At 51.6% G+C, this 23,842-nt stretch overlaps 1 protein-coding gene across 2 annotated transcripts in view; it reads left to right on the forward strand.

The window, feature by feature from the left end:
* The window catches only part of PEPD (peptidase D), a 119,150-nt gene that overhangs the window by 21,429 nt on the left and 73,879 nt on the right, over nucleotides 1-23,842 (forward strand). For both annotated transcript variants that reach the window (XM_027515985.1, XM_027515986.1), the window contains exons 5-8: nucleotides 2,215-2,262; nucleotides 3,571-3,632; nucleotides 12,018-12,062; nucleotides 22,776-22,851. In XM_027515985.1, coding sequence (XP_027371786.1) covers nucleotides 2,215-2,262; nucleotides 3,571-3,632; nucleotides 12,018-12,062; nucleotides 22,776-22,851 — 231 coding nt within the window. The remainder of the gene's footprint in view (nucleotides 1-2,214; nucleotides 2,263-3,570; nucleotides 3,633-12,017; nucleotides 12,063-22,775; nucleotides 22,852-23,842) is intronic.

The raw sequence follows: 23,842 nt of genomic DNA on the forward strand, positions 1-23,842 counted from the left end.
AACAAGGAGGGCCTGGGGAGATGGAGCATCGGTGGGAGGGTGGTTGGTACACATCTGGGGCTCATCAAAACCTTGACAAAGTGTGGGGCTTGTCAGACAGCAGTTACCCTAAATCAATTTTTTTTAAGAAAGCCATTTTTTAAAGGTAATTTATTTTAAAGAAATAAAGACTCTATACCAGGGATGTCCATCGTCATGATTTATAATAATCATTAGGAATAATGTAAGTGCCCACAGAGGAATGAGTAAATAAACTATGCCAGCTCTGTTAAGAGACTAGGACATGGCGCAACTCTGTGCTCTGCTGTCTTTTAACTGGTGAACCTGGGCAGATGAAGTCTTAAGGTTTTTATTTTATTTTACTGTTTATTTTGGGGCTTCCCAGGTGGCTCAGTGGTAAAGCATCCACGTGTCAATGCAAGAGATGTGGGAAGAGATGCGGAAAGAGATGTGGGTTTGATCCTGGGGTCGGGAAGATCCCTGCAGAAGGAAATGGCAACCCACTCAAGTATCCTTGCCTGGGAAATCCCAGAGGAGCCTGGCGGGCTACAGTCCATGGGGTCACAGAGTCGGAGTCTACTGAGCAACTGAGCATGTGTGCACACAGTGTTTCTTTATTTGGCTGCATCAGATCTTGGTTGCAGCACACAGGATCCTCACCGCGTCATGCAGAGTTCACTGCGGTGCACGGACCCTCTGGTTGTGGTGCGAGGGCCCTGGAGTACGCAGGCCCAGTAGTTATGGCGCGTGGGCTTGTTGCTCTGCGGCATGTGGGATCTTAGTTTCCTGACCAGGGATTGAGCCCACATCCCCTGCATTTCAAGGCAGGTTCTGGGGCCACCAGGAAGTCCCCCTGAAGCTTTTTCACTGGTGAAACCTGAATTTGCAGCACTAGTTTCACGGGAGGTTACATGAGATGAGTCTGCAGTGACTGACGCAGGCCATGATCAAGGTCTCCCTGGACGTTTACCATCCCCCTCAGTAGTGACTGGTAAAAATGGCATGCTTGAAGAATATTTAATGACAGGAAATAAACGAAGTGCGTAACTTCATATGATCCAAATGTCATTACAGATCTGTTTTTATGTGCATAGGTAAAAAGTCTCAGGGGATGGTTTTGTAGGTGTATTTTATCTTTTTTATAGTTTTCAGTATCTTCCAGGTTTTCTCTGGGAGCCTCTCAGTATTAAAAAGCATGTATATTACATATGTCAAAGCTTATCAAAACATGAGCTTCAAATAATGTGCAGCATAGAATATGTCAGTGATGGCTCCATAATGCAGTTGAAACAACAAACAAATCCCTCTAACTCTCACCCTGTGTCAGAGTGTCAGAGTTTAGGGTGGGAGCATGGGGAGGGGGCTCAAATACAGTGGGAGCTGCCGTGGCCAAGATGCAGAGTGGACTGAGGGGTGGAGCCAGGAGAGGAAGCAGGTGGTCTCACCAGAGTGGCAGGCACCCTTGGATGTCATGGCAGATGCAGTGTGATGGGCATGTTGCCAGGGGAATGAGGGCTGTTAGGGGGCAGTAGAGGAGGGAGTGAACCAACCTGCCTGGGAGAGGGCAGGGACCCAAGTCTTGAGTACAAATTGAGGAAGCAGCTGAGATGGGGAAAAGTGTGCCAGGCAGTGGTGAGAGCCCAGGCACAGGCACAGCGGTGAGATGGGGATGAGCCTATGTGGCAGGGATGGGGATGGGCTTGTTCAAGGGGGTTGGTTAGGAAGCAGCCAGCAATCAAGGGCCTGAGTGGGCCATGGGAGGGATGGAGAGCAAGGATGTGGGGTCGGGAGTGGCTGAGTCCATGTGGTCAAGGGGATGAATGGGGGCTGGGAGGCGGGTGTCCACCCAGAGGACCAGAGCCGGGTGGGGCCATTGCCTAAGAGCTGGCTGGAATGGGTCTTTTGCAAGGGACCAGGCAGATGAACAGAGGTGCTGCCCTTGGCGGGCGGGTGGGTCTGGCTGTTTGGAGCTGGGGTCCATGTGGATCCCGGAGGCTGGGCAGCACATGGGGAAGCATGCCAGGTTTAAGCTTGAATCCCTCTCTGCCCCGATAGCTCTGTGGCTTTCTGAAGTCCCTTATTCTCTGTAAGTTTCCTGTTTGAAGGATGTGCTTGATCAGCGTGAGCTGTCAGGCCTGAATAACCCTGGTACGTCACCTCCATCAGGCTTCATGCAGTGGCACTAAAGTGGATGTTTTCTTTCTGACCTTTCAGATCGCCAGTGTTCTGACATCTCGGAGCCCCTCTGTGCTCCTCACTCTGGTAAGTGGCTGGTGTTCAAGGACCAGGCAGAGTCTGTGTATGGAGAGGGGCTTTGGGGAGCCGGTTGACTCTGCAGAGGTCAGGGCCTTGGGGTGGGATGGAAAACTGAGAGCAGCAGTCACTGGTGATCAGTAGTGACACCTCAGTCTGGATTACTAATTGTGTCCAGGATCACACCCTCCCTTCTTCAGTCGCCTTGGGCTGCGTCCTGTCCTGAGGCCACTGTGGACAAGGCACCGTGCATATTCCAAGAGTTAAAACCGGACTAGAGGATGTAGTTGGGTCAGGTTGAGCTCTCGGGGTTTGTTTATCAATTTGCTTCCACCCTGTGTCTCCCTCATTGTTGATAGAATTTGGGAAAACACACACTTTGCATCAGCCCATGAAGGTGCTGGGCTGTGTGGCGTCAGATTTTGGACCGGGGGCGCTGAATGACAGAGGACCTGCAGCAGCCTGGGGCTGGCAGAGGTGCACAGTGCCCCTCAGCGGGGCGAGGGATGCTGGGGCTGTGAAAGGCTCCGAGAAGAAGCCTGCCTTCATACGCTTCTTCAGCTTGGGGAGCTTCCATTATGAAGAGTGTACAGAAAGTGACCCTTCTCTCCTTTGTTAATTGATTTTTACAGGAATAGTTTTTTCTAGGTTATTTTTGTTAGCACTTCACATGGTCTCTTTTTTTCCACCTGCTGTTTTGATGGCTGAGAAGAAAAGTTAAGATTGTGGTCACAGGGGGTCCAGTGTGTTTTATTTGGGGGGACGCAATCAGACATCCACCTGAAGGTCTTGAGGAAGAATTAAAGGGAGATTTAAAAGGCCTGGCCTCTCTGGGGACAGCATGTTTTCCTCTGAGTCTTTTGTTTTCTCTCCTTCCCCGTTTGAGTTCTACTTGGAGTCTCCTTAAAATTCAGGAAAGGAGAGGAATGTAGCAGAGTCCCTGCATCACCGGGTCAGGTCACACCGGCATCTCTGGCAGGGTCAGATTTGACAGTGTTCTTGGGACACTGTCCGTGAGGAGCGTGTGTGCACACACGTGTGCAAGGGAGATGGGCCAGGCCTGGAGGCGGGGGCCTGTGGTCGGTGGTGGTCCCAGGCAGCCTGAGCCAGGGTCAGCAAAGTGCTTGGACTGAGGAGACCTTGGTTTCCTCTGCTTTTCAAGCTACAGCTAAGAAGGGGGGTTGCCCTTCTGCTGGGGCCTGGCCTTTCAGGAAGGGATGGGTTGGCTGGGCCAGAGTGGGGGCTCCCGGTCCTTACCTAGTCCCACAAGGCCCCGTGTGGCAGTTCTATGCTCTCACTCTCCGTCTCTCTCCCCAGCGTGGCGTCAACACCGACAGCGGCAGCATCTGCAGGGAGGCCTCCTTCGAGGGCATCAGCAAGTGAGTCCTGGGGCCCCGGGAACATCAGCTCACATCTTCCCCCGCAGGCCTGACCCAGTCTATTTATATAAACTAGACACAAAGCACACAAGCAGGGGACTTCCCTCGGCGGTCCATTGGTTAAGACTCCCTACTTCCTATGCAGAGGGCGTGGGTTCTATCCCTGATCAGGGAGCTAGATCCCACATGCCGCAGAGCATGGCCAAAAAGTTAAAAAGAAAACCCAAAAACCAGAAGGATGTTTATAGAAAGGGGCTCAATTTGGTACTTTTGAGGAAATGCTTAGAAAAAAAATTTGCTTACATTCAGTTCAAGTTTGACTTTAAGGACCGACACTACTTCCCCATGAAGCTCCATCATCAAAGCATCAGCGACCGAGTGCTTAGGGAGCCCTGGCCGCTGGGCACACTCAGGGGGCTGTGCACACTCAGGGGGCCGAGTGCACGCAGTGGGCGGCTGTTTTCCCTCCAGGTACCTGCTCTCAGCCCCCTCCCCTCACTCCTGGCCGATGAACCTCTCCCAGTCTGGCCCACAGGTTTCTCCTGTGCCCCCTGCTTCCCCAGTCCTGGGCAGGGGCCCCTGCCTTTCCTGCCCTCACTCCCCAGCATAGCCCCAGGCGGGGCCCTGGAGCCCTGCTCCCCCCTTTAGGGCTCTACACACAGGAGGGCAGATGTTGGGCACAGAGCACAGTATCTCGCCTGTTTTGCCACCCTCACACTCTGTCCCCCAAAGAATGTGGCCAGCCAGCCACCCTTGTGTCTCTGGGCTGGCTGCTGACCGGCCCCGGCACGGGGGTATCTGTGGGGCCCCAGGCTGCAGCAAGTGAGCCCTTGAGGAGAGCACCTACCGCTCGGGGCTGCCGAGTGTGGCCGGCTCGCTGGCCTGTTCCTCCGGCCCCAGCCCCTCCCGCACCTCCCGTGCTCTGCACCAGGGCGGCCCCTGTCGTCCTTTGGTGGACCGCGGCGGTGGCAGAGGAGGCGCCTTATAACTATGTATGAGCCCGAGCCTTGGGAGTTTGTGCATGTGTGTGATGTCGGGTGATTAGCAGGGATTATGAGCTCATAAATATGTATCACTTCCCCCAATGATAAGAGCGGTGGGGTCGGGGGAGCGAGTATCAGGTTTGCTGCTTTTCATTGCACGAATCTCCGCATCCTCTCGGGAGTTCCCCAGAGCGGCCTTCCTCCCACACCAGCAGGTGATTAGCCCAGCTCGTTGAGATGCTGGCCATGGAGCCGCCGTCTCTTCCCCGGGCCCTTGAGAGGGTAGTGTGGGTGCAGCCAGCTGCTTCCCGTCCCAAGCCTCTCCTGGTCCCCCAGCACCGCCCGATGCCAGAGCTCCCGTGCCCTGTTCACCTGCCTCTGCCAGCACCATGGAATGTCTCTGGTCCCGCGGGCTGGCCCCTCTGGTCTCAGCGTGGGTCGCCACCTCATGGGGAGGGCCCCAAGCTGGGAGGAGGGAGGGCTTGCTACGTGATGAAATGAGACCCCGCTCATCCAGAGCCTGGCTTGGAGCCAGTGCTTAGTAAACAGTTACCCATGAGCAAACCCCCATCATGCCCCAGTGCCTCTACAAGCCTCAGTTTCCCCAGCTGTGTAGTGGGCCAGTGGACTTCACGATCTCCGATGACAAGATTCCCTGATGTCAGTGAGCTGTCGGACTTCTCGGCTGTGGGGTCTTTGCTTGCCCAGCCCCCAAGCCAAGGTCTCTGTTGTGGAGAATGCCTCCTTAGCATCCTGGGCACAGGTGGTAAGGCTGGAGTGGCTCCTGGCTATTCCCTAAAGTTTTCTAGGGGGAGAGGCAGGGGACCCTAGTGACATCATCACTGTCAGTGAGCAATGAAAGCTGAGGCCCCCTCCCCACTCCCCCTGGGAGGATTCCCGCTGTGGACCAACCCCTCCCTCCATGGAGTAGACCCAGCCTCTGTTCCCTGCTGCCCCCGGAGTCCCCACGGTCCCTGCCAAGAGCCCAGAGGAGCCTGTGCTTGGCCAACACCCCACCCCACTGTGGGACGCTTTTTGGAGAGCCAGGGCCTGCCTTATCTTTGCACACGCTCTCAGGCACTAGGTGGGCCCTCTCCAACCCATGGTCCAGTCCAGACAGGCTGGCTACGGGCTGCTCCCCAGGCCCCTCACTGCTGGGCTGAGTGCCACCCCCACGCTGGGGGGATTCATTTCCATGCCCACGTGGCAGCAGAGTTCTCTGACTTGGCTGCAGGTGAGAGCCCTCCCTGTCTTGGGGTCCCCAGGCCCACCTACAGTGCTCACCCCTCTCCTGTCACCTCATAACTCCCTCTGGGCCCAACACCCCATTGTGGCACCCTCATGTAGCTCTGCCCTCGGGGTTGCTCCGTTTGGGTACCCTCACCCCGCACGCCGTGGTCACTGACCTCGGGTCCCCTGCCAGTGCCTTCCCTGTGGAAAAGTCACGTTCATCTTCCTGGGGTCTGGGTGCAGTCCAGCCACTGCCAGCACTCTAGTCCCGCCATCTCTCGGACCCTGTTGCCGGGCTGGAGGGGCCCTTGTCCTCCAAAGCCACTGGGCTCAGTGACCGAGTTCACCTGCCTGCTGCGAGCCTCTCCAGCTGTTTTCGGGGATAATAATAGCCTGTTTCCTAAGCAAGATGAATCTTGCTGTCGTCCCAGTTTCCAGTACTAAGCTGCTTCTATCTTCGGTCACTTCTCACCGCCCTAATGAAGCGGCTCATTCCTGGAATTTTGTTTTTAACCATTTTGAACTTCTCTGCAAACCCTCCTACCTTAGATCCTTATTTGACCTCTGGCAGAAGTTCAGGATCTGGCCTCTCAATTTGTCCTAATGGGCCACCCCCTGCCACCTTGATTCCTTGACTTGGGGTAGGAGGGAGCTTGTGGCAGAACAATGGCCTCACCTGTCCACCCATGCCCACCCTCCTGCCCTGGTCTAGCCGAGTGGTCAGCCTGGGACCTTGTCTCCAGGTGTGGCTCCTCAGGGTTGGCTGCCTCGGGCTTGTCACCTTGTCGGGGTGGGGGGGTGGGGATGTGGGTTTGATTCTGGGAGCCTTTAGGCCTCCCTCAGCCTTCCCAGGTCAGGGCCAGGCCTCCTCGGCCCACAGCAGGGTTTGTGCCAGAAATCACAGTGGTGGCTTTGGCAGAGGACTGGGAGCAGGGAGGCAGAGGTGGGCTGGGGGTGGTAGACGTGTGCTGGGATCTCCCCATGGCCTGGGGCCTCTGGACTCATCAAGGGGTTACCCTCTGCTTCTGGGACACTCCCCACCCTCATGGGCTCTGGTGGGCTTTGTTTTTTTTTTTTTTAACATAATTATGACATGCTCGTATAGAGAGCTCTTAACGCATAGAGGCGAAAGCAAGGTGGGGCTCTGTCCTTCCTGGGGAGGAGGGAGTGCTGTACTGGGCTGAAGCTGGACTCCGGCCCAGGCCACAGCTCCCACGAAGGTGTAGGAGAAGCAGGCCCCGCGGGGGTTCTGGACACAGGATAGGGTCCAGCGTTCATTGCCAGGTGTTGGCGAGGGCAGGGCGAAGGCTGGTCTGTGGAGAGGACAGCCCCGCAGTAAACACGGCTTGTTCCCGTGGGTTGCACGTACCACCGTGGGCTACCGTAGTGGATTTCTGCACCCTGGGCACCAAGGCAGACATGATAAGTCTCTGTTAGCAATCTGAGAGGGTAGACTTGATTTTCCTGAGAAACAGACAGACCCCAGCTATGAAGGGAACGAGATTGTCTGTGGGGGCCACCTTCCTGGCCGGAGACTGTTCCTCCCGAGGCAGGCAGGCTGCCTGGGAGCCTCGGGCGGGGGCCAGAGTACAGAGCGCTTTGTTTCATGCCATTGTCTGACAAAGAAATATGGTCGATATTTTATATCAGCTGGTAGTTCAGGATAAGCATATTTCTTATCTTTTGGCATTTACTTAAATTGCCTTGCGTACTTGAAGACAATCGGTTACAAATTAATTCCATTTAAATAAGTGGTTAAATATGAAATTGCTGAATTTGGGGGTTATTAATGCAGGAATATTAATGTTCAGAGATGTGAATTTTTAAACCCAAGAAATAGAAGGACATTATTAAAACTTGACAGTTAAATAAAATGCCAGTCTGTGACGTGGGGACCAGCGGCTTTCTGGTTCCTGTTAACTTATGTATCAAGGTAACAGTTCAGATTGAGGTTCTGATTATGGCTCATGGAATTTCTGTGAGTCTCCTGAAGAGACAAGAGCCCGTCCCAGCCCCCAGAGCTGGTGGAGTGGGAGGCCTGTTCGGGGCCTGCTCTCCATCCTCAAGTTGGAAACTGTAGGGAGGAGTCTGGGGGCTGGGGCAGGGCTGACTGGGCCCACACTGCTCACTTTGCATCATCCAGCCCACAGGTGGAGCCCACCAGGGAGGTATCCTCTGCTTCTAGGGTACTCCTCACCCTCATGGACTCTGGTGGACTTTTTTTTTTTTAACATAATAATTACATGTTCTTTCTAGAAAGGTCTAACTAGCACAGAGGCAAAAGCAAGGAGCGTTCCAATTTCATGACCCTGAGTTAAAAATTGATATTGTAGTAAATATCTTTTGGACTCTTAAGTGTGTGTCTGAGTGTTTCTCTGAGTGTTTTTGTGTCTGAGTGTGCCTGTGTGTGAATCTGCATATTTCTGTATGTGTGTATATTTGGATGTGGACCTTTGTTAGTTTAAGTGTATGCCTTTGTGTGTCTGTGTGTGTTTGCCCGTGTCTGTGAATATACATCTGTGTGTGTGTCTGCGTGTGCCTCTTTCCTAAGCAAATGTCTGCCTGTGTGTGTCTGTGTGTTTGCATCTGGGTCTTTGTGCTGGGTCACCTTGCTGTTCGTGTGTGTGTGTGAGCATGTGTGTATGTGTATGTATGTTTTGTGATGTGAGATTTTATTGGCATGTTTGGCTTTTGAAGAGATGGGCCATTGCTTTTCCCAGCATCAAAGTGACATTTGGCAGAATGGGAGACAGAGTCTCTATTGCCGTCTTTATTTATGTCATCTGCTTCTCTGTTCTTCACTCTGCGCCACATTGGCTGTCTGTGGTCGCTTTGATATTTCACAAGTAGGGCTTGATTCTACAACATTTTGCTTGACTTCTCAGGAAGTAGTCTTATTTTTCTAGTTAGGGATCCTGAAAGCTTTGATACTGTGGACACCTCTCAGCCTGCTAGCGCCTCCTTCTCTCTCCTCTCCCCTTTCCCTTCTTCAGCCAGGAGTGGGGGTACTAGCTACACAACGGAGGCATTAGATAGGTGCTTTCCAACGCCCGACACTGAGGCCCTGGAGGATTTCTGATTGGTCACAATCCTGTACGCCCTGCGTGCAATCTCCTGGCTTGAGATGGAGCAGGACTCAGAATCCCGAGGGTCGAAGGCCGGCCAAGGCTTCTCTGCTGAGGCCCATACGTTGTGCTGGGCTACGTTGCACTTCCCCCGCTGTCTCACTGACAGCTTGAGCTCTGAGTCATATGTGACACCAGTGTCAGGGATTTGCCCCAACCTGATCTTTTTGTTTCTTGGGTTCCCTTTCCAGTTATGTTCATTTTACCAAAGAACAACTTGGTTTTTCTCAGTTACGTGTTTGCTTTCTATTTCATTGATTTTTGCTTTGAAAAGTTTCTAATCTCTTTACATTTTGTTTGTTCTTTCTCTAGCTTCTTGAGAAAGAAGAAGGCATTTCTGGGATAGAAGTTTAGAGCACTGGTTTTCAATTTTCTTTTCTACTATCTACATTTAGAGCTTTAAATTTTCCTCTAAGCACTGCTTTAGCTGCAGTTCACCAGTTATGATATTTCATGTTTTTATTTTCTAATTTTATTATTATCTCTTCTTTGAAGAGTGGATATTTAGAAGTTTATTGCTTAATTCTTGATTTTGGATTTTATATTTTTCTTTCTGTTACTGATTTCTAGTTTAATTCTATTGTAATCAGTAATGTTCTCTGTATTTCAGCCCTTTGAAATTTATTGAAACTTTCTATATATGTTCATTATGATAAGTGTTTCATGTGTACTTAAAGAGAGCATAGTCTGCAGCATGTAGGCTGTAATGTTCTGTATATGTCAATGAAGTTAAGTTGATTAATATATTGTTCATATCTTCTGCGTCTTTACTGATTTCTCTGTTTGCTTGTACTGTCCTCAGAAGAGGTAATGTGAAAATCTCAAACTATTCTTGTTGATTTATCTGTTTCCATTTCTGTTCTGACATTTTTTATAAATCAGTTTTATTAGAATAAAATTTGTATGTAATAAAATTAATTATGTATATATTCAGTACGTTTTTAAAAACAGCTTTGTCAGGACATAATTCGTATACCTTCCAGGTGACTCACTTAAACTATACAATTAAATGCTTTTTATATGTTTATAGATTTGTGCAATCATCATCACAGTCAACTTTAGAATATTTTCATCATCCATAAAGAAACCCTATATCCATTAGCAATGATTCCCTTGCCCACCACTAATCTACTTTATGTCTTTGTAGATTTGCCTACTTTAGCATTTGATATAAATGGAATCCTGCAATACATGGCCTTCTATGTCTGGCTTCATTCACTTCCTGTTTTCAGAATTCATCCATATTGTAGCATGAATCAGTACTCTGCTCATTTTTATGGCTGAAAAATACTCCAGTCTCTGGATGTATTGGTTTCTGTTTGCATAATATGTCTTTTCCTATCCTTCCACTTTCATCATGTGTCTGAGTCTAAAGTATCTCTTTAGAGCATGTAGTTGAGTTATTTTTTGCATCTGTTCTGTCAATCCTTGTCTTCTAATTAGAAATTTTAATCCATTTACATCTAAATTACTAATAAGGAAGACCTTTTTTTATGCCATTTTGTTTCTAGTTTTGTGTGTCATATATTGTTTTTATTTCTCAGTTTCTCCATTACTCTCATTCTTTGTGTTTGAGGTTTTCGCAGTGTTGAGTTTTGGTTCCTTTTTTATTTTGCTTTCTGTCTATTTTATTTATTTTCTCAGCAGTTACCCAGAGGATTACAAATGATCTCTTAAACTTATAATAATATAGTTTGCATTAATAGCAGCTGGTTTCACTAGTACACAAGAATTATGCTGACTTCCTTTGTGCCGTCACTGCATACAGACTGCATCTTTATCATCTTGTGGTGATCTACACAGGTTTATAATTATCGCTTTATGCAACTGTCTTTTAAATCAGATAGGAGAAAACTAGGACTTACAAACAAACAATGCATTTACCCTTTCTATACTTACCTATGTGATTAACTTTACCCCTGCCTTTTTTCTTCTCATATGGATCCTAGATACTCTCCAGTAACTCCTTTCACTACAGTCTGAAAAATCCCTTTTGATATTTCTTGTAGGCTAGATCTTCTAGTTATGACTTCTCTGAGTCTTCCTTTATCTGGAACTGTTTTTAATTTCTCTCATTTCTGAAGCATAGCTTTGCTGGATATGGAATCTTGATTGACAGATTTTTTTTTTTCCCTCTGTATTCTGTCTTCTGGCCCCCGTAGTTTCTGATGAGAAATCAGCCATTAATCTTACTACTGAAGATCCTTTGTATGTGATAAATTTATTTTCTCTTACTGCTTTTAAGATTTTCTTTTGACAATGTGATTATATGTCTGGGTGTGGGTCTCTTTGAGTTTATCCTACTTGGAATTCATTAAGCATTATGGAAATTAACACTGGTGTTTTTCATTAAATTGGGAGAGTTTTTGGCTATGATATTTTCAAATATTCTGCTTCACTATCACTCTCCTTTTCTTCTGGGACTTCTATTATGTATATGTTGATATACTTGATGGAAGCGGCTATGCTACCTGTCTGTGAGGGTGGAAGATTGTGTTTTGCAGCCAAGCAGCTTGTTCTCCAACTGACTGCACTTGGAGAACACAGTCTGAGCTGCCAAGTCTGCTGCAGGAAGTGAGCAGCAGGCCTTCTGTTGTCCAGAGAGTCACGAAGTTAAAGTTCTCTTGATCAGATCTTCTCTCCGTATGTCTTTTATTTATTTACTTATGGCTGTGGTGAGTCTCCATGGCTGCATAGACTTTTCTCTAGCTGTGGCTCGCGGGAGCTACTTTCCGATTGTGGGGCACGGACTCCTCATTACGGTGGCCTCTCTTATTGCAGAGCATGCGCTCTAGGACACTTAGGCTCAGTAGTTGTGGCTCCCGGGCTCTAGAGCATAGGTTTAATAGTCGTGACACACGGCTTAGTTGCTCCGAAGGATGTGGGATCTTCCTGTATCAGGGATGAAACCTGTGTCTCCTGCATTGGCAGGCGGATTCTTTACCACTGAGCCACCAGGGAAGCCCTCTTGATATGTCTCGAATGAAGTATTTCTTGCTGGGAGATGAATAGACCATTGAACTAATGGACTTGTTTTCTCTCTCTAGGTTCAATGTCAACAATACCATTCTTCATCCAGAGATCGTGGAGTGGTGAGTATGGCTTGTGGCTGTTTGTTGTGCTCAGCCCAGGAAGGGGAGAGACCCCGCTGTTCCCACCCACCCTGTCTCAGGGAGCCCCTTAGACAAGCTGGTCCCTAGAAACTCTTCTCTCAGCCTCTTCTGTTTTGTTCTTTTTGTCAGTTGGTCTATTTTTCCAGAAGGGCACAAGTCACTCGAATGTCAATTATATTTCTCCCTTTCTTTATTTATAACTTTTTTTAAAAAAAATTTTACCATAAAGGAGCCAAACTTACATAGCTCAGTTGAAGTCAATAGTGAAAGGAATAAAAATAAACATCATACATAATTCCATTACCCAAAAGGTAAACATGTTTTCCTTATGTCATGCGTATGTCTTGACTCGTTGGCCTCCTTTTTATGTGTCTTATGTTGCCCACTTTATCCCCTGGCTGGTACTGGTAGTCCCTACCTGCCGTGTTCTTTCTGTGGGGTCACAGCGGGGCGAGGTGCCTCCACTTGGGTCCCAGAAGAGACCCTTCAACTCTGATTGCTGCCAGTTTTCCTAAGCCATCGAGTTGCTCTTGGATGGCACTAAAATGTGTGTTATTTGTCATATGGCTGCACTTATTGTGAAGGTAGGAGAGAGGAGAGGCAGTGCCTTTGCCACGTCACCCCCTGACTTCGAGGCGTGTGGGTGCCTCACATCTGACCCTAGGGCCATTCGTCAAGTTCACCATCTGGTTGGGAGACCTCGCTCATCTGGTCTTGGGGCCTGGGAACACTGTGGCCTGAGGGTGAGCACGGGTCAGCTCATGAGGTTGGGGGCAGTGTAGAGAGGGGGAGAAGGAGAGCGTGATCCAGGCCAAGGGGCCACTTGTTGAAAGGCTGGAGATGAGAAAGCTTGGTGGCTCCGTGTGGCCAGCCTAGGGCCACACACTGTGGAAATGGCCCCTCAGAGAGAGGGGCAAGGGCCGGGCGGCCCGTGCTGTCTGCCCAGACTTTGTCTTGAGACAGTAGAACCAGGAGAGTGGTGGGATCAGGTTTGCATTTTTTTAAGTCGTGGGGCAGGAATGGGAGCTGCCAGTTAGGAGGCTGCTGCAGGGTCCAGGTGGCTGCTGGGGAGCGGGGGATAGGTGGCAGAGTTGAGAGGAAAGGGCAGGCAAGCAGAACGCTCCTGAGAGGAGCCGGCCTTGATGCCCGAGTGAAGGGCACAGTTGAAGGTGACTCTGGGTTTTTGTCCTAATTAGCTCTGGGTATTGTGTCACTGAGAGGGTGCCGGTGCTGTGGCAATTGAGGGACTTGTTTGTGGTGTGTTGAGTTTGAGGCAGGTGCCGGTGGGAGAGAGGTTGAGCCAGAGGTGAAAATCTGAGGGCTGTCGACTGGCATCGGTACCAACCCTTGGGGGAGCTGGGGGCGGGTGGGCCAGCAGCTCTGTCGGCAGCCCTGGCCCAGTGCCCGGCCCGGCCGCACACTTGGAGCATGAGGGCCTTTGTCCTGCCAGTTCACAGCCACCTCTTCTAGTTTTCTTTTTATTTTTAAAATATTTATGTATTTCTTTGGCAGCGCCGGGTCTTAGTTGCAGCAGGCGGGATCTTCCTTACGGCATGTGGCATCTTTAGTTTCAGCATGCAGGAGCTGTTGCAGCATGCGAACTCTCAGTTGCAGCCCGTGGGACCAAGTTCCCTGACTGGGACTTGAACCCAGGCCGGCTGCATGGGGAGCACAGAGTCTTAGCCAGTGGGCCACCAGAGAAGTCCCCCATCTCTTCTTGTTTTTATGAAGTAACATGCCCGGCCCTTCTGTAACCCGCAGCTGGTAGAAGAATAAATCCTGGATGCCCAGGAACCGTGTCCACTCCTCCACATGACATCCCCCACAGCTGCTGACACTCCGGATGCTTTGGAGGCCAGGGCTGGGTTGTGCACCTCACATCTCCCGAGGGACAAGTCATTAGTTTGTAATTTTGGAACAAGCGCACTTTAATTCTAGTGACATTTCCACTGCTCTGAGGTAGATCCTGCACTGATAAACTACTTCCTGGTCTTATTAAAGCCTTCAGCAGAGAGGACTTACTTGGCATTTGATGGCCATGGAACTATTTTAGAAATGTCACACCATGCTTACGGCCTCAGGGGTGTGTTTAGCAGCGTGGGTTCCGGCCTCTGTAGTGACTGCGGTCATTCTTGGCAGGCTCTTTGGGAGTCACCACCCTCGCCCTCCTCTCTGGTTACTGACGGAAGGACTCTGGGTGGGATGGCTGGTAGGCCCCTCATTTACAGGAGAGACTGGCCTTCCGTGGTGTTAAATTATGGCTCATTGATGTGTCTTCGGGCCCTGTGTCCTGGCTGCTTTTACCACCCTCTTTCTCTCGGCTCCATGGAGAGAAGTTACCTGCGTTGATGGAAAAAGTGTCCAGTCAGGTATATCCAAATTCTATCCCCAGCCACCCCCTATATGCCCCCTTGCCCCCTGGGAAGTCACTTAACTTTTGTGAGCCTCAGCTTCTTCATCTGTAAAATGGGGATGTAATGCCTGACTCACAGCATGGATGTGAAGATGCATGCTGCCTAACAATTACCACAGACCGAGTGGCTTATAAGCAACCAAAGTTTATTTCCCCCAGTTCTGAAGACTGGGAGGTTCAAGGCCAAGGCACGGACCCACTGTGGTTCACAGACGGCATCTTCATGTTGTGTCCCCAAGTGGCAGAAGGGGTAAAGGAGTCCTCTAGGGTGTCTTAAGGGTGCTAAGCCCCATTCGTGAGGGTTCCACCCTCATGACCTAAAGCACCCCGCAAAGGTGCTACCCCCAAATACCATCACATTGGAGATAGGTTTCAACCTATAAATTTGAGGGGAACACAGCATTTAGTGTATAACACACCACACCTCAGTTTCCTCCACTGCAAAGTAGATGCGGTCTCCCTTGGTGAATGGCTCAAAGACTGAGGGCAGAAGTCAAATGACAACACATCCTAATAACAACGGCAGTCGCTTTTTTGGGGCTGCACTGGGTCCTCAGGGCAGCCCACAGGCTCTGTAGTTGTGTGGCACCCGGCCTTAGCTGCCTCCCAGCGAGTGGGGATTATGGCTTCCCAGGTGACACAGTGATAAAGAATCTGTCTGCCAATGCAGGAGATGCAGGTTCAGCCTCTGATTTGGGAGGATCCTGTGGAGGAGGAAGTGGCAACCCACTCCAGCATTCTTGCCTGGGAAACCCCATGGACAGAGGAGCCTGGTGGGCTACAGTCCATAGGGTTGCACAGAGCCAGACACGACTGAGCAACTGAACACGCACATGTGGGATCTTAGCTCCCCAACCAGGGAGTGAGCCCACGTCCGACGCGTTGGAAGGTGAATTCCTAACCCCTGGACCACCAGCTGGCACCTTTTGAGGCTTCCTGTGTGCCACCCCTCACCTCATTTGAAGAGACATTTTATTTGTGTTATAAGGTAGGATTCTGATCATCCCCATGCTGCAGGTGGGCAGACTGAGGCACAGGGAAGTGATTTGCCCAAGAAAAAGCCGGGAGCTAAGCCCAGGCCAGTGGCTCCAGGCTCAGATGCCGCCCCATGTGGCTCTGAGGAGCCTCTTGTGGTGTGCGGGTGCTGCCTGAGTGTCAGCCACTATCAGCTGGTTCATTCTTCGCCACCCAACCTGCTCAGAGCCCCTGGAATAGATCTCATGTGAGGCCAGGGTAAGGTGGGGTGGAAGAACCACACCGTGCCACCCACACGCACCCCAGCTCCTAGGTGGCAGCTGGCCTGGGGATTTGGGATCCTTTCCAGAGCCAGTCTGATTTGGAGGCCTCTCCTAGCACAGGAGAAGCTTCCCTTCCCTTTGGGTGTCATTCATTTCCTTTCTGTGACTGCTTTTATTGTTTTCCATTCACTCGAGCAGTACCTTTTTGATTTCTTGTAAATTCCGCTGTAATCATACTCTTCTTCCCCCACAAACACGAGATCATAACTGATCATTTCTTTCCTTGCGCTGAGTATTACAGTGGGAACATGGAGGTCAAAAGTTGAAACTTAATAAGAGCAGACGTCTCACTTCCATAATTTAGGCTGTGGTTCTACTTTCCTGTTCGGCGGATGATTAAATTGATCTGAAGGTGGATGAGGAAATAAAAGGAGATGCCTCTGTGCTGTCTAATAGCTCTGTGCTGTGGGTTTCAGTTCAGCACCTCTGGAAGCGTCACAAAAGAGCAAGCATGTCAGCCATCGTCACGCACCTTCTCGGGTTTTAAGTGATACCACGCTAGCTTGAGTCCTGTGCCAGTGCTGGACACCCAGCAGAGGTGGCCCGTGCGTATTCATCAGGCAGTGGGGAGACCCTTCTGTTTCTACTGCCCAGGAGACAGTGAGGTGTGGACGGTTTGGGGCCGACGTGCACCAGGATTCTGCATCCTGGGTAACATGTCCCAGATTAGAAAGGGTATGTGGATGATGACCTAGATTCTCTGGTGTGTATATGGAAAGTATTCCGGTAGGATTGCTGTCTTTGCCTCCCAATGAGTAGGCATTTAGCCCTAAGTCAGCCAGAAAGCGGAGTGGAAAGTGGGGACCTGAGGTTAGAGGGAGAACCTGGCTTACTGTGGGCCAGAAGGCTGGACACAGGATGTCGGGGCGTCAGGCCCTGGTCCCAGCCCTCCCCGCACGTGGCACACGACTGCCTGGCCCCGGTCAGTTCTCAGGCACTCTCAACTCACAGCTGAGCTCAACCACTGTTTTCTTTCTTCGCGGCTCTGGTTTCTCTGAGAAGACGTATTGATCGAGCCTCCTGAGAATATGTAATTCCAACCAGCTCTTTCCTTTGCCTCCCTCCTGTTGTTCCCGGATTTTACCCTTTGCATCCCTGGGTCGCGGCGTAGGGAAGGAATGTCCTGGGGGTCCCAGGGTATTGAATTCCTGTCCACGGCTCCCTCAGAACTTGCCTCTGCACATCCATCTCCGGGAGAGACGGAATTCCTGTCCCTTTCAAATTGGTTTTTGTTCAACACTGTGGCACTTAGATGCTTAGAGACTGATTTTGGAAATCCTTCATCCTGTCTTACTACTGTTTTAATCAGTGGAGCATTCAGACCTTGCTTAATTGATGTCTTAATCCTGGGTTTAATGCCCAGAGGCAGTTTTGTGACCTGTGAATATTTAAGGGAAAGAAAAAAAAAAAAAAAAAAAGGACTGCACAAATGAATCTCAGCCTGGTCCAGTTATTGTCGTTTCAGGCCTGTGGCCAGGGATTCTGGACCTTCAGCCCCTCCTCTCCCTTCCGCTCCCCTCCGCTCCCCTCCTCTCCCCTCCTCTCCCCTCCGCTCCCCTCCACTCCCCTCCTCTCCCCTCCGCTCCCCTCCGCTCCCCTCCTCTCCCCTCCGCTCCCCTCCGCTCCCCTCCACTCCCCTCCGCTCCCCTCCGCTCCCCTCCTCTCCCCTCTGCTCCCCTCCGCTCCCCTCCTCTCCTCTCCTCTCCCCTCCTCTCCCCTCCTCTCCCCTCCTCTCCCCTCCTCTCCCCTCCTCTCCCCTCCTCTCATGTGGGGCTTCCTTTCTCCTTGAGCGGCCTCCTGATGTGGTGGTACTCACAGGCCTGGCCACGAGCAGGGGCTCTGCCTGAGTGTCCTCACCTCCTGCACACATTAAGCACCTCCTCTTGCTGCTAGAAGAGCCTGAACTGCCTTCTGCCCAGACATCTGAAGGGGCGTCAGTGCCATCCTATGCTGAGCATTGTTGGTCCTCTGATGCCTCATGGAGGAGGTGACCTCCACCCTCTCCTGGGGATGGACACTTCGCAGGTGATGTTTCTAAGCCCCATGCCATATATCCTCGGGCTGGGCAAAGCTGGGACTCAGTGTGACACTCAGCATCCTTCCGTCACTCCAAGGCTGCTGGGTCTGCAGAGGCCAAACCACAGCAGAATCACCTTTCTTGCCTTTTTGTGCTCGGCAGTAGAGGAAATAGCTTTCTCAGTCTCAGGGCAGCGAGTCTTCTTGCAGATGAGGAGAAACTGCGGAACACTGGAAAGTCTTACTGCTTCCTGCCACAATCCTAAAAACAGTTTCTCATGCTTGTGTTGTGCAGTTAATGGGGCCAGGCTGAGACCCCCAGCACCAGGGCGAGACATCAGCCCTAGAGTACCCATGGGCAGTCGGGTTAGCCAGCACATGCAGCTGTCTACTTTCAGGGCCCTTAAAACTTGGATTCAACAGGGCCAGGCCTGGGCTCAGCCAGGCTGGCTTCACTGGAGAACTGCCCTCTCGGGACAGTTCACCCTGGTTCTGCTTGATGTTTTTTTTTTTTTAACATGACTGAAAATATAAGTCCTGAGTAAATCAACTAGAGGCCGAGTTTGTCATCTTCCCCAAAGTGAAATTGGAAAAGAAAACAGGACTCTGGGCCTCAGATGGCTCAACATGCTTATCACTTCTGTTGGAAGGGAGCTTGGTTTTGGGCTCCCAGCGCCCTCTCTCCTTGGCTGGTGGAGTCTCTTCCCTGTTTATTTCAAGACTGAGGGTGTCCAGGCTGCAGAGAGGAGGGGAGTGGAGAGCCTGGGAAGTATATATGCTGCCAAAGCAAGTGTAAGAGCCTGTGAGGTGGGCTCCTGGGGCTCAACCCCTGGGGCTGCCTCTTCCTACCTGTATGGCGGGGGGCGGGCAGTGGTGGGGTGGGGGTAGGCTGCTGAGGCCTGGGGAGGCTGTGTCTCCCCGTCCTGCCTCGGACTTGCCAGGCTGGGCGACATCCCACGCTGACCTGGGGAACAACCCAGGGTGGGCGAGATGGGGGAGGCCTCTTTTTCTTTTTGAGATGAGCCATTCTCTCTCCTGATTGGAAGTAAGGTGTTTTCCAGCTTTGGTTTTAATGCCCAGGTCCTGTCTGTCTGCTCTGGGCCAGGCACTGTTCTGACTCTGGGACCCTGCTCTTCAGGACTGTGGACTTTAAAGGGAGACTTAAGTGAAAAAGAAATTACAAGCATGATCGCTTACTGCACAGGGAATAGAGGGAGGGAATTTTGCCTGGTGAGGGACTGGATGGAGCCAGCCCTGAGAAAGGGGCATTTCAGGTGGAAGCCAGAGAATGAAAGGGCAAGAACCAGTTCCAGGCAGAGGGGTCCCTGGTTGGGGACGGGGAAGGAGGCTGTAGCTAGGTGATGGAGATAGGTCATGTGGGCCCTGGAGAGCCTCAGGGTCACCAGATGGGGTTGTTGAGACGCTGATGATGGGAAGGATTGAAGGCAGGAGAAGAAGGGGACGACAGAGGATGAGGTGGTTGGATGGCATCACTGACTCAACGGACGTGAGTTTGAGCGAACTCTGGGAGATGGTGAAGGACACAAAAGCCTGGCGTGCTAGCAGTCCACAGGGCCACAAAGAGTCGGACACGACTGAGCGACTGAGCCACAACAATAATTGATTTACAGTGTCATGTTAGTTTCAGGCATGCAGCACAGTGATCCAGTTATTTTTCACACACACACATATATTCCCTTGTAGGTTATTACAAAATATTGAGTATAGGTCCTTGTTTTAACTTCGTCTGGACATCTGGGGACTACTAAAGGTTTTAAGCTGGGGAATGCCTGGCCATATTTGCATTGCCTGAAGAGCCACAGCTGTGGTCCAGGAAGCAGACGGGGCTGGAAGCCAGAAGAGCTAGGAGAGGTGGTCCAGGCTGGAGAGAGAGGGGTGGGGCAAAGAGAAAGGAGCAGCACGAGAGGTTGTGGAGTTGGGATCATAGCCCTTGGTCATCAGTTGGACGTTGGAGTGATGAGAGAGAGGTTGCCCAGGTCTGTGTATTAGGCAGTAGAGATGGGGAGCTGTGGCTGGAGGTGGGAGCTCATGGAAGTGTGGGAGTCTCTCCCTCGCTGAGCTGGGAGTGCCTTGCGAGTCCTGCAGGTAGAATGCAGCTGAGAGGCCTATATCCAAGCCAGGGGTTTGGGAACAGGTTGTGCGGCAAAGCTTGGGGGTGGGGTGGGGGGGTAGGGAGGGGATGACCCAAGAGAGACGGAGGAGGTGAGGCGGCTGAGGATGGGCCAGTGGAGGCAGGCGTCATGGTGCCTCTTGCTTTCAGGAGGTCACTGATGCCTCTGGGCTTGTGAGAAGGTCATCATCCCACACATTGGTGGTTGGGGAACTGGGAGAGTGGCGGGGGCCTGAAGGAGACAAGGAGAGGGGACAAGCCAGGGAAGAGGCTCATAAAAGCTCTTCTCCCAGGGCAAGGACTGTCCGGGTTTCCTTTCTGGAAACGGGGCTAGGGGGTGGGGAGAAAGCTTGGCCAGAGGAGGAGGTGAGCAGTCATGGAGCTTCCAGGAAGAGTGGCAGGTGCTGAGCCCAGGCTTGCATCTTGCGGGGCTGAGTCTCACTGATAAGAGGGCACGCTTCCCTTGTACCGGGTTGGGGCGCGCACTGGAGGGATGGCTTGGGAGTTTGGAGGAGAGGCAAGAGCACACCTGCCCACCGGCCTCTGCGTTCTCCGGGAGGTAGGGGGTGAGTTCATTCGTGTGCGAAGGAGCCCTGGGAGGTCTCCGTGGTGGGGGAGGTTGAGAGCAGCCTGCACGCTCTGCTCTGAATCCTGGCAGACCTAGAGACTGGAGGCCGGTGGCGGTGGTGCCGTCTGTCCACCCAGCCGAGTGGTTTCCATTCAGCCCTCCTGTGCTACACACACAGGCCTGGGCTGGGGCTGGTGCCTCTTGGGGCTTTGGCCAAGCTCGTGCTGATGGATGGGCACAGAGCCTAGGGGTTTAAGTGGCAGCAAGAGTGTAGCTAGAGCGCTGGACCAGGCTGAAGAGAGGTGGAGGGCCAGAGGCTGGGCAGCCTGGGCCTGGTCCCCACGGGTGTTGTCACTCTGGTCATCACTGCATCGGAGAATAGAGAGCTCCGCTCCCGTTCACAGATCTTAGGGCTGGTGTTAAGTAGGGCAGGATCAAAGCACCAGGGACCCCTGGGTTATCCTGCGAGTGGATTTGGACCTCACCCTCCGGGGCACAGGAGCCAGCTTTTGGTTCCCCAAGGTGGCACTGCTCACAGCACCTGGAGGTGGAGCCAGAGTACCTTTATGATGATAAAGAGCAGACTGAGACTTCCGGGTCTGGTCCTCAATAAAGAAGGAGTGTTTGTTTGGACAGAGTCTCAGTGGGTGGGTGGTTGATCTTTCCCGCGTTCCCCCAGAAGGTTTTATAGGCTTAGGAAGGTGTACTTGTGCTGTACAATGCCTTCCTTCCTTCCTGATGAGAAATGGCTGGTGGCTGTCCAGCTGGGCACCATGGAGACAGCGTGTGTTGGGGATTGCATCTGGTGGAGATGGGTGCTCCATGCCATCCTCAGCCACCTTGGCTGAGACTAGCTCAGAGCCACTGGGCTTCAGAGGAGGAGAGTGGTTAGACCAGGTGCATTCTGGACAGAGGGGCAGGCGTTAATCTATCACCATGACAGTATGCGGTGCTGATCTTGTTTTTGGCTGTGTCGGGTCTCAGTTGCAGCACGAGGGATCTTCCATTGCAAAACGCGGACTCTCAAGTTGCGGTGCACGGACTCTCTAGTTACAGCGCACAGGCTTAGCTGCTCTGTTGCATGTGGGATCTTAGTTCCCCCACCAAGGATGGAACCCGGGTCCCATGCATTTGAAGGCAGATTCTTAACCCCTGGGCCACCAGGGAAGTCCCCTCCCATGCTGATCTTGAGGGGGCTTGAGCATGTTCCCATTGTGAGAGGAGAGGTGGCCGTGTGGGCTCTTTGGTGAAGCCAGGTCACCTTTCGTAAAGTGACCAGCCTTGGCCATCAGGGATGTACCAAGGACTCCACGCACGTCAGGGCTGGACCGGGCTGCTGTTTAAACGCTCATGAGCTGCTGTTTAACCGTTCATGACCTACAGTTGCTTATTTCAAATGAGTAGAAATAGAAAATGAATATTTATTTAGCTTCTCTACAGGAGTCTGACTTAGGCTCCTGATTGATTGCAGAGACCAGAAACCAAACCAAATTTGGGCAAACTAATGTGAGTTTATAAGGAGGACCCCCCCTGGAGTGCAGCTGGCAGGAGGCACATTTGAACCTTGAGGGGATGGCAGGGTGTCTTTGTTGCATTTCCCGCCCCGTCCTGTTCCCACCATGACCCTGTCTCACGCTAGGGGCCTGAGTCACGTGGTTTTCCAAGGCTGCCTGACCTGTGGGCTAGGTGAGGAGGAAATGGGAGAACTCTTGAGCCATCTGGGCAGAGTGCTGGAGTCAGCACACTTGAGATTCAGGTCCAGCAGCCTTGCCATGCTGGAGGAGGGCACTTCAACCCATTCTAACATTCTTGCCTGGAGAATGCCGCGACAGAGGAGTCTGGCAGGCTACAGCCCATAGGGTTGCAAAGAGTCACACACAGCTGGACTTAGCATGCATGCGTGCAGTGTTACCATGCAGCTGTATTCCCATTTAATGGATGAGGAAACTGAGTCCACATGAGGCAAGCTGTCTCTGGCCACAGAATCTGGGCTTCTGCTACCCACAGTGGCTTTCCAATGTCATCACTGGAAACAGCCCACACCCCTGAGGCTGGCGTTGGGTCTCGAGGGCCATGCCTAGCTCAGTTTATTATCCCTGAGGCTTGGTGGCCCATCCTCTGCCCACCCCCACGCCCACGCAGCCCGTCTGCAGCCCCAGGCTCCTCTTCAGGTGGTGCAGCGTGTAGTGCAGGGTCTCCCTGGAGGGGTCGGCCAGCTCCCACTGGAAGTCACTGACTTGCTGCTTTGTTTCTCTCCTCTCTGCAGCCGGGTCTTCAAGACGGACATGGAGCTGGAGGTTTTGCGCTACACCAATAAAATCTCCAGTGAGGCCCACCGGGAGGTAAGCTGGGCGCTGGCTCGTTGGACCTGCCATTCGGGAGGGCCAGGGAAGCAGCCTTGCTCTGTGAGGGCCGAGAGGGGAGTGTTGAGATGGACGGTCTCGGGGTGGCACTGGTCCCCAGGCCACACCAGCAGGCAGGGGTGCCCCTACAGGCTGGAAGCACAGTGCTGGCTCCTTACTGTTCCCCAGTAGGGACAGGACACGCAGGACAGAGGCTCTGCCCCAGTTTCTCACCTTAAAACTCCCACTGTCAGAGAATTTCCCAACAAGAAGTACCCGCTTCTGGGAGAATAGGACTCTACCTCCTGGCATCCTGACCGTCCCAGCTCCTGTGAAAGAATCTGTGGTCCCTGGGACTTCCCTGGTGGCCCGGTGGGTAAGAGACCACCTTCCAATGCAGGGGGTGTGGGTTCACTCCCTGGTTGAGGAACTAAGATCCCACATATCACAGGGTGTGGCCGAAAGTTTAAATAAATAAATAAAACCCTTAAAAAAAAATAATCTGTAGTCCTTATCCACGAATCAAGCACATTTGTTACCATCAAACATTTTCTGAAAACACCCTCACATGTTTTTTCCCCAGACCTTTCCACTTGACCCGAAGAAAGTTTATTTCCCAAAATGAGTCTGGCTGAGTGGGCCAGCCCCTTGCCTACTCACTGACCTCTGTAGCCCTGTGTCAGGAGACGGACGGGGATCCTTGGGAGCAACGGAGTCTGTTGCTCCAGTTCTTGTTGTCTGTGTTTTATAAGGAGGGAAACCTTCTAGGATAGTGGCCATGGCCTTCTGAGCAGTAAGTATTCACCCAACACTTCTTGGTTAAATCTTCACTCGCCTGCCGAGGTGTTTATTGACTGCTGAATAGAAGTGCTCCGGAGTGGTTTAAATAAACTGTATGACTTTGGAGCTTTTAAAAAAAAAGAGTTCTAATTTGTCACATTTCTGCACCACTGTGCGCACATATCTTTCTTTTTTTTAAAGAAGTGATTCT

Source organism: Bos indicus x Bos taurus, chromosome 18, assembly GCF_003369695.1.
Source record: "Bos indicus x Bos taurus breed Angus x Brahman F1 hybrid chromosome 18, Bos_hybrid_MaternalHap_v2.0, whole genome shotgun sequence".
NCBI lineage: Eukaryota > Metazoa > Chordata > Mammalia > Artiodactyla > Bovidae > Bos > Bos indicus x Bos taurus.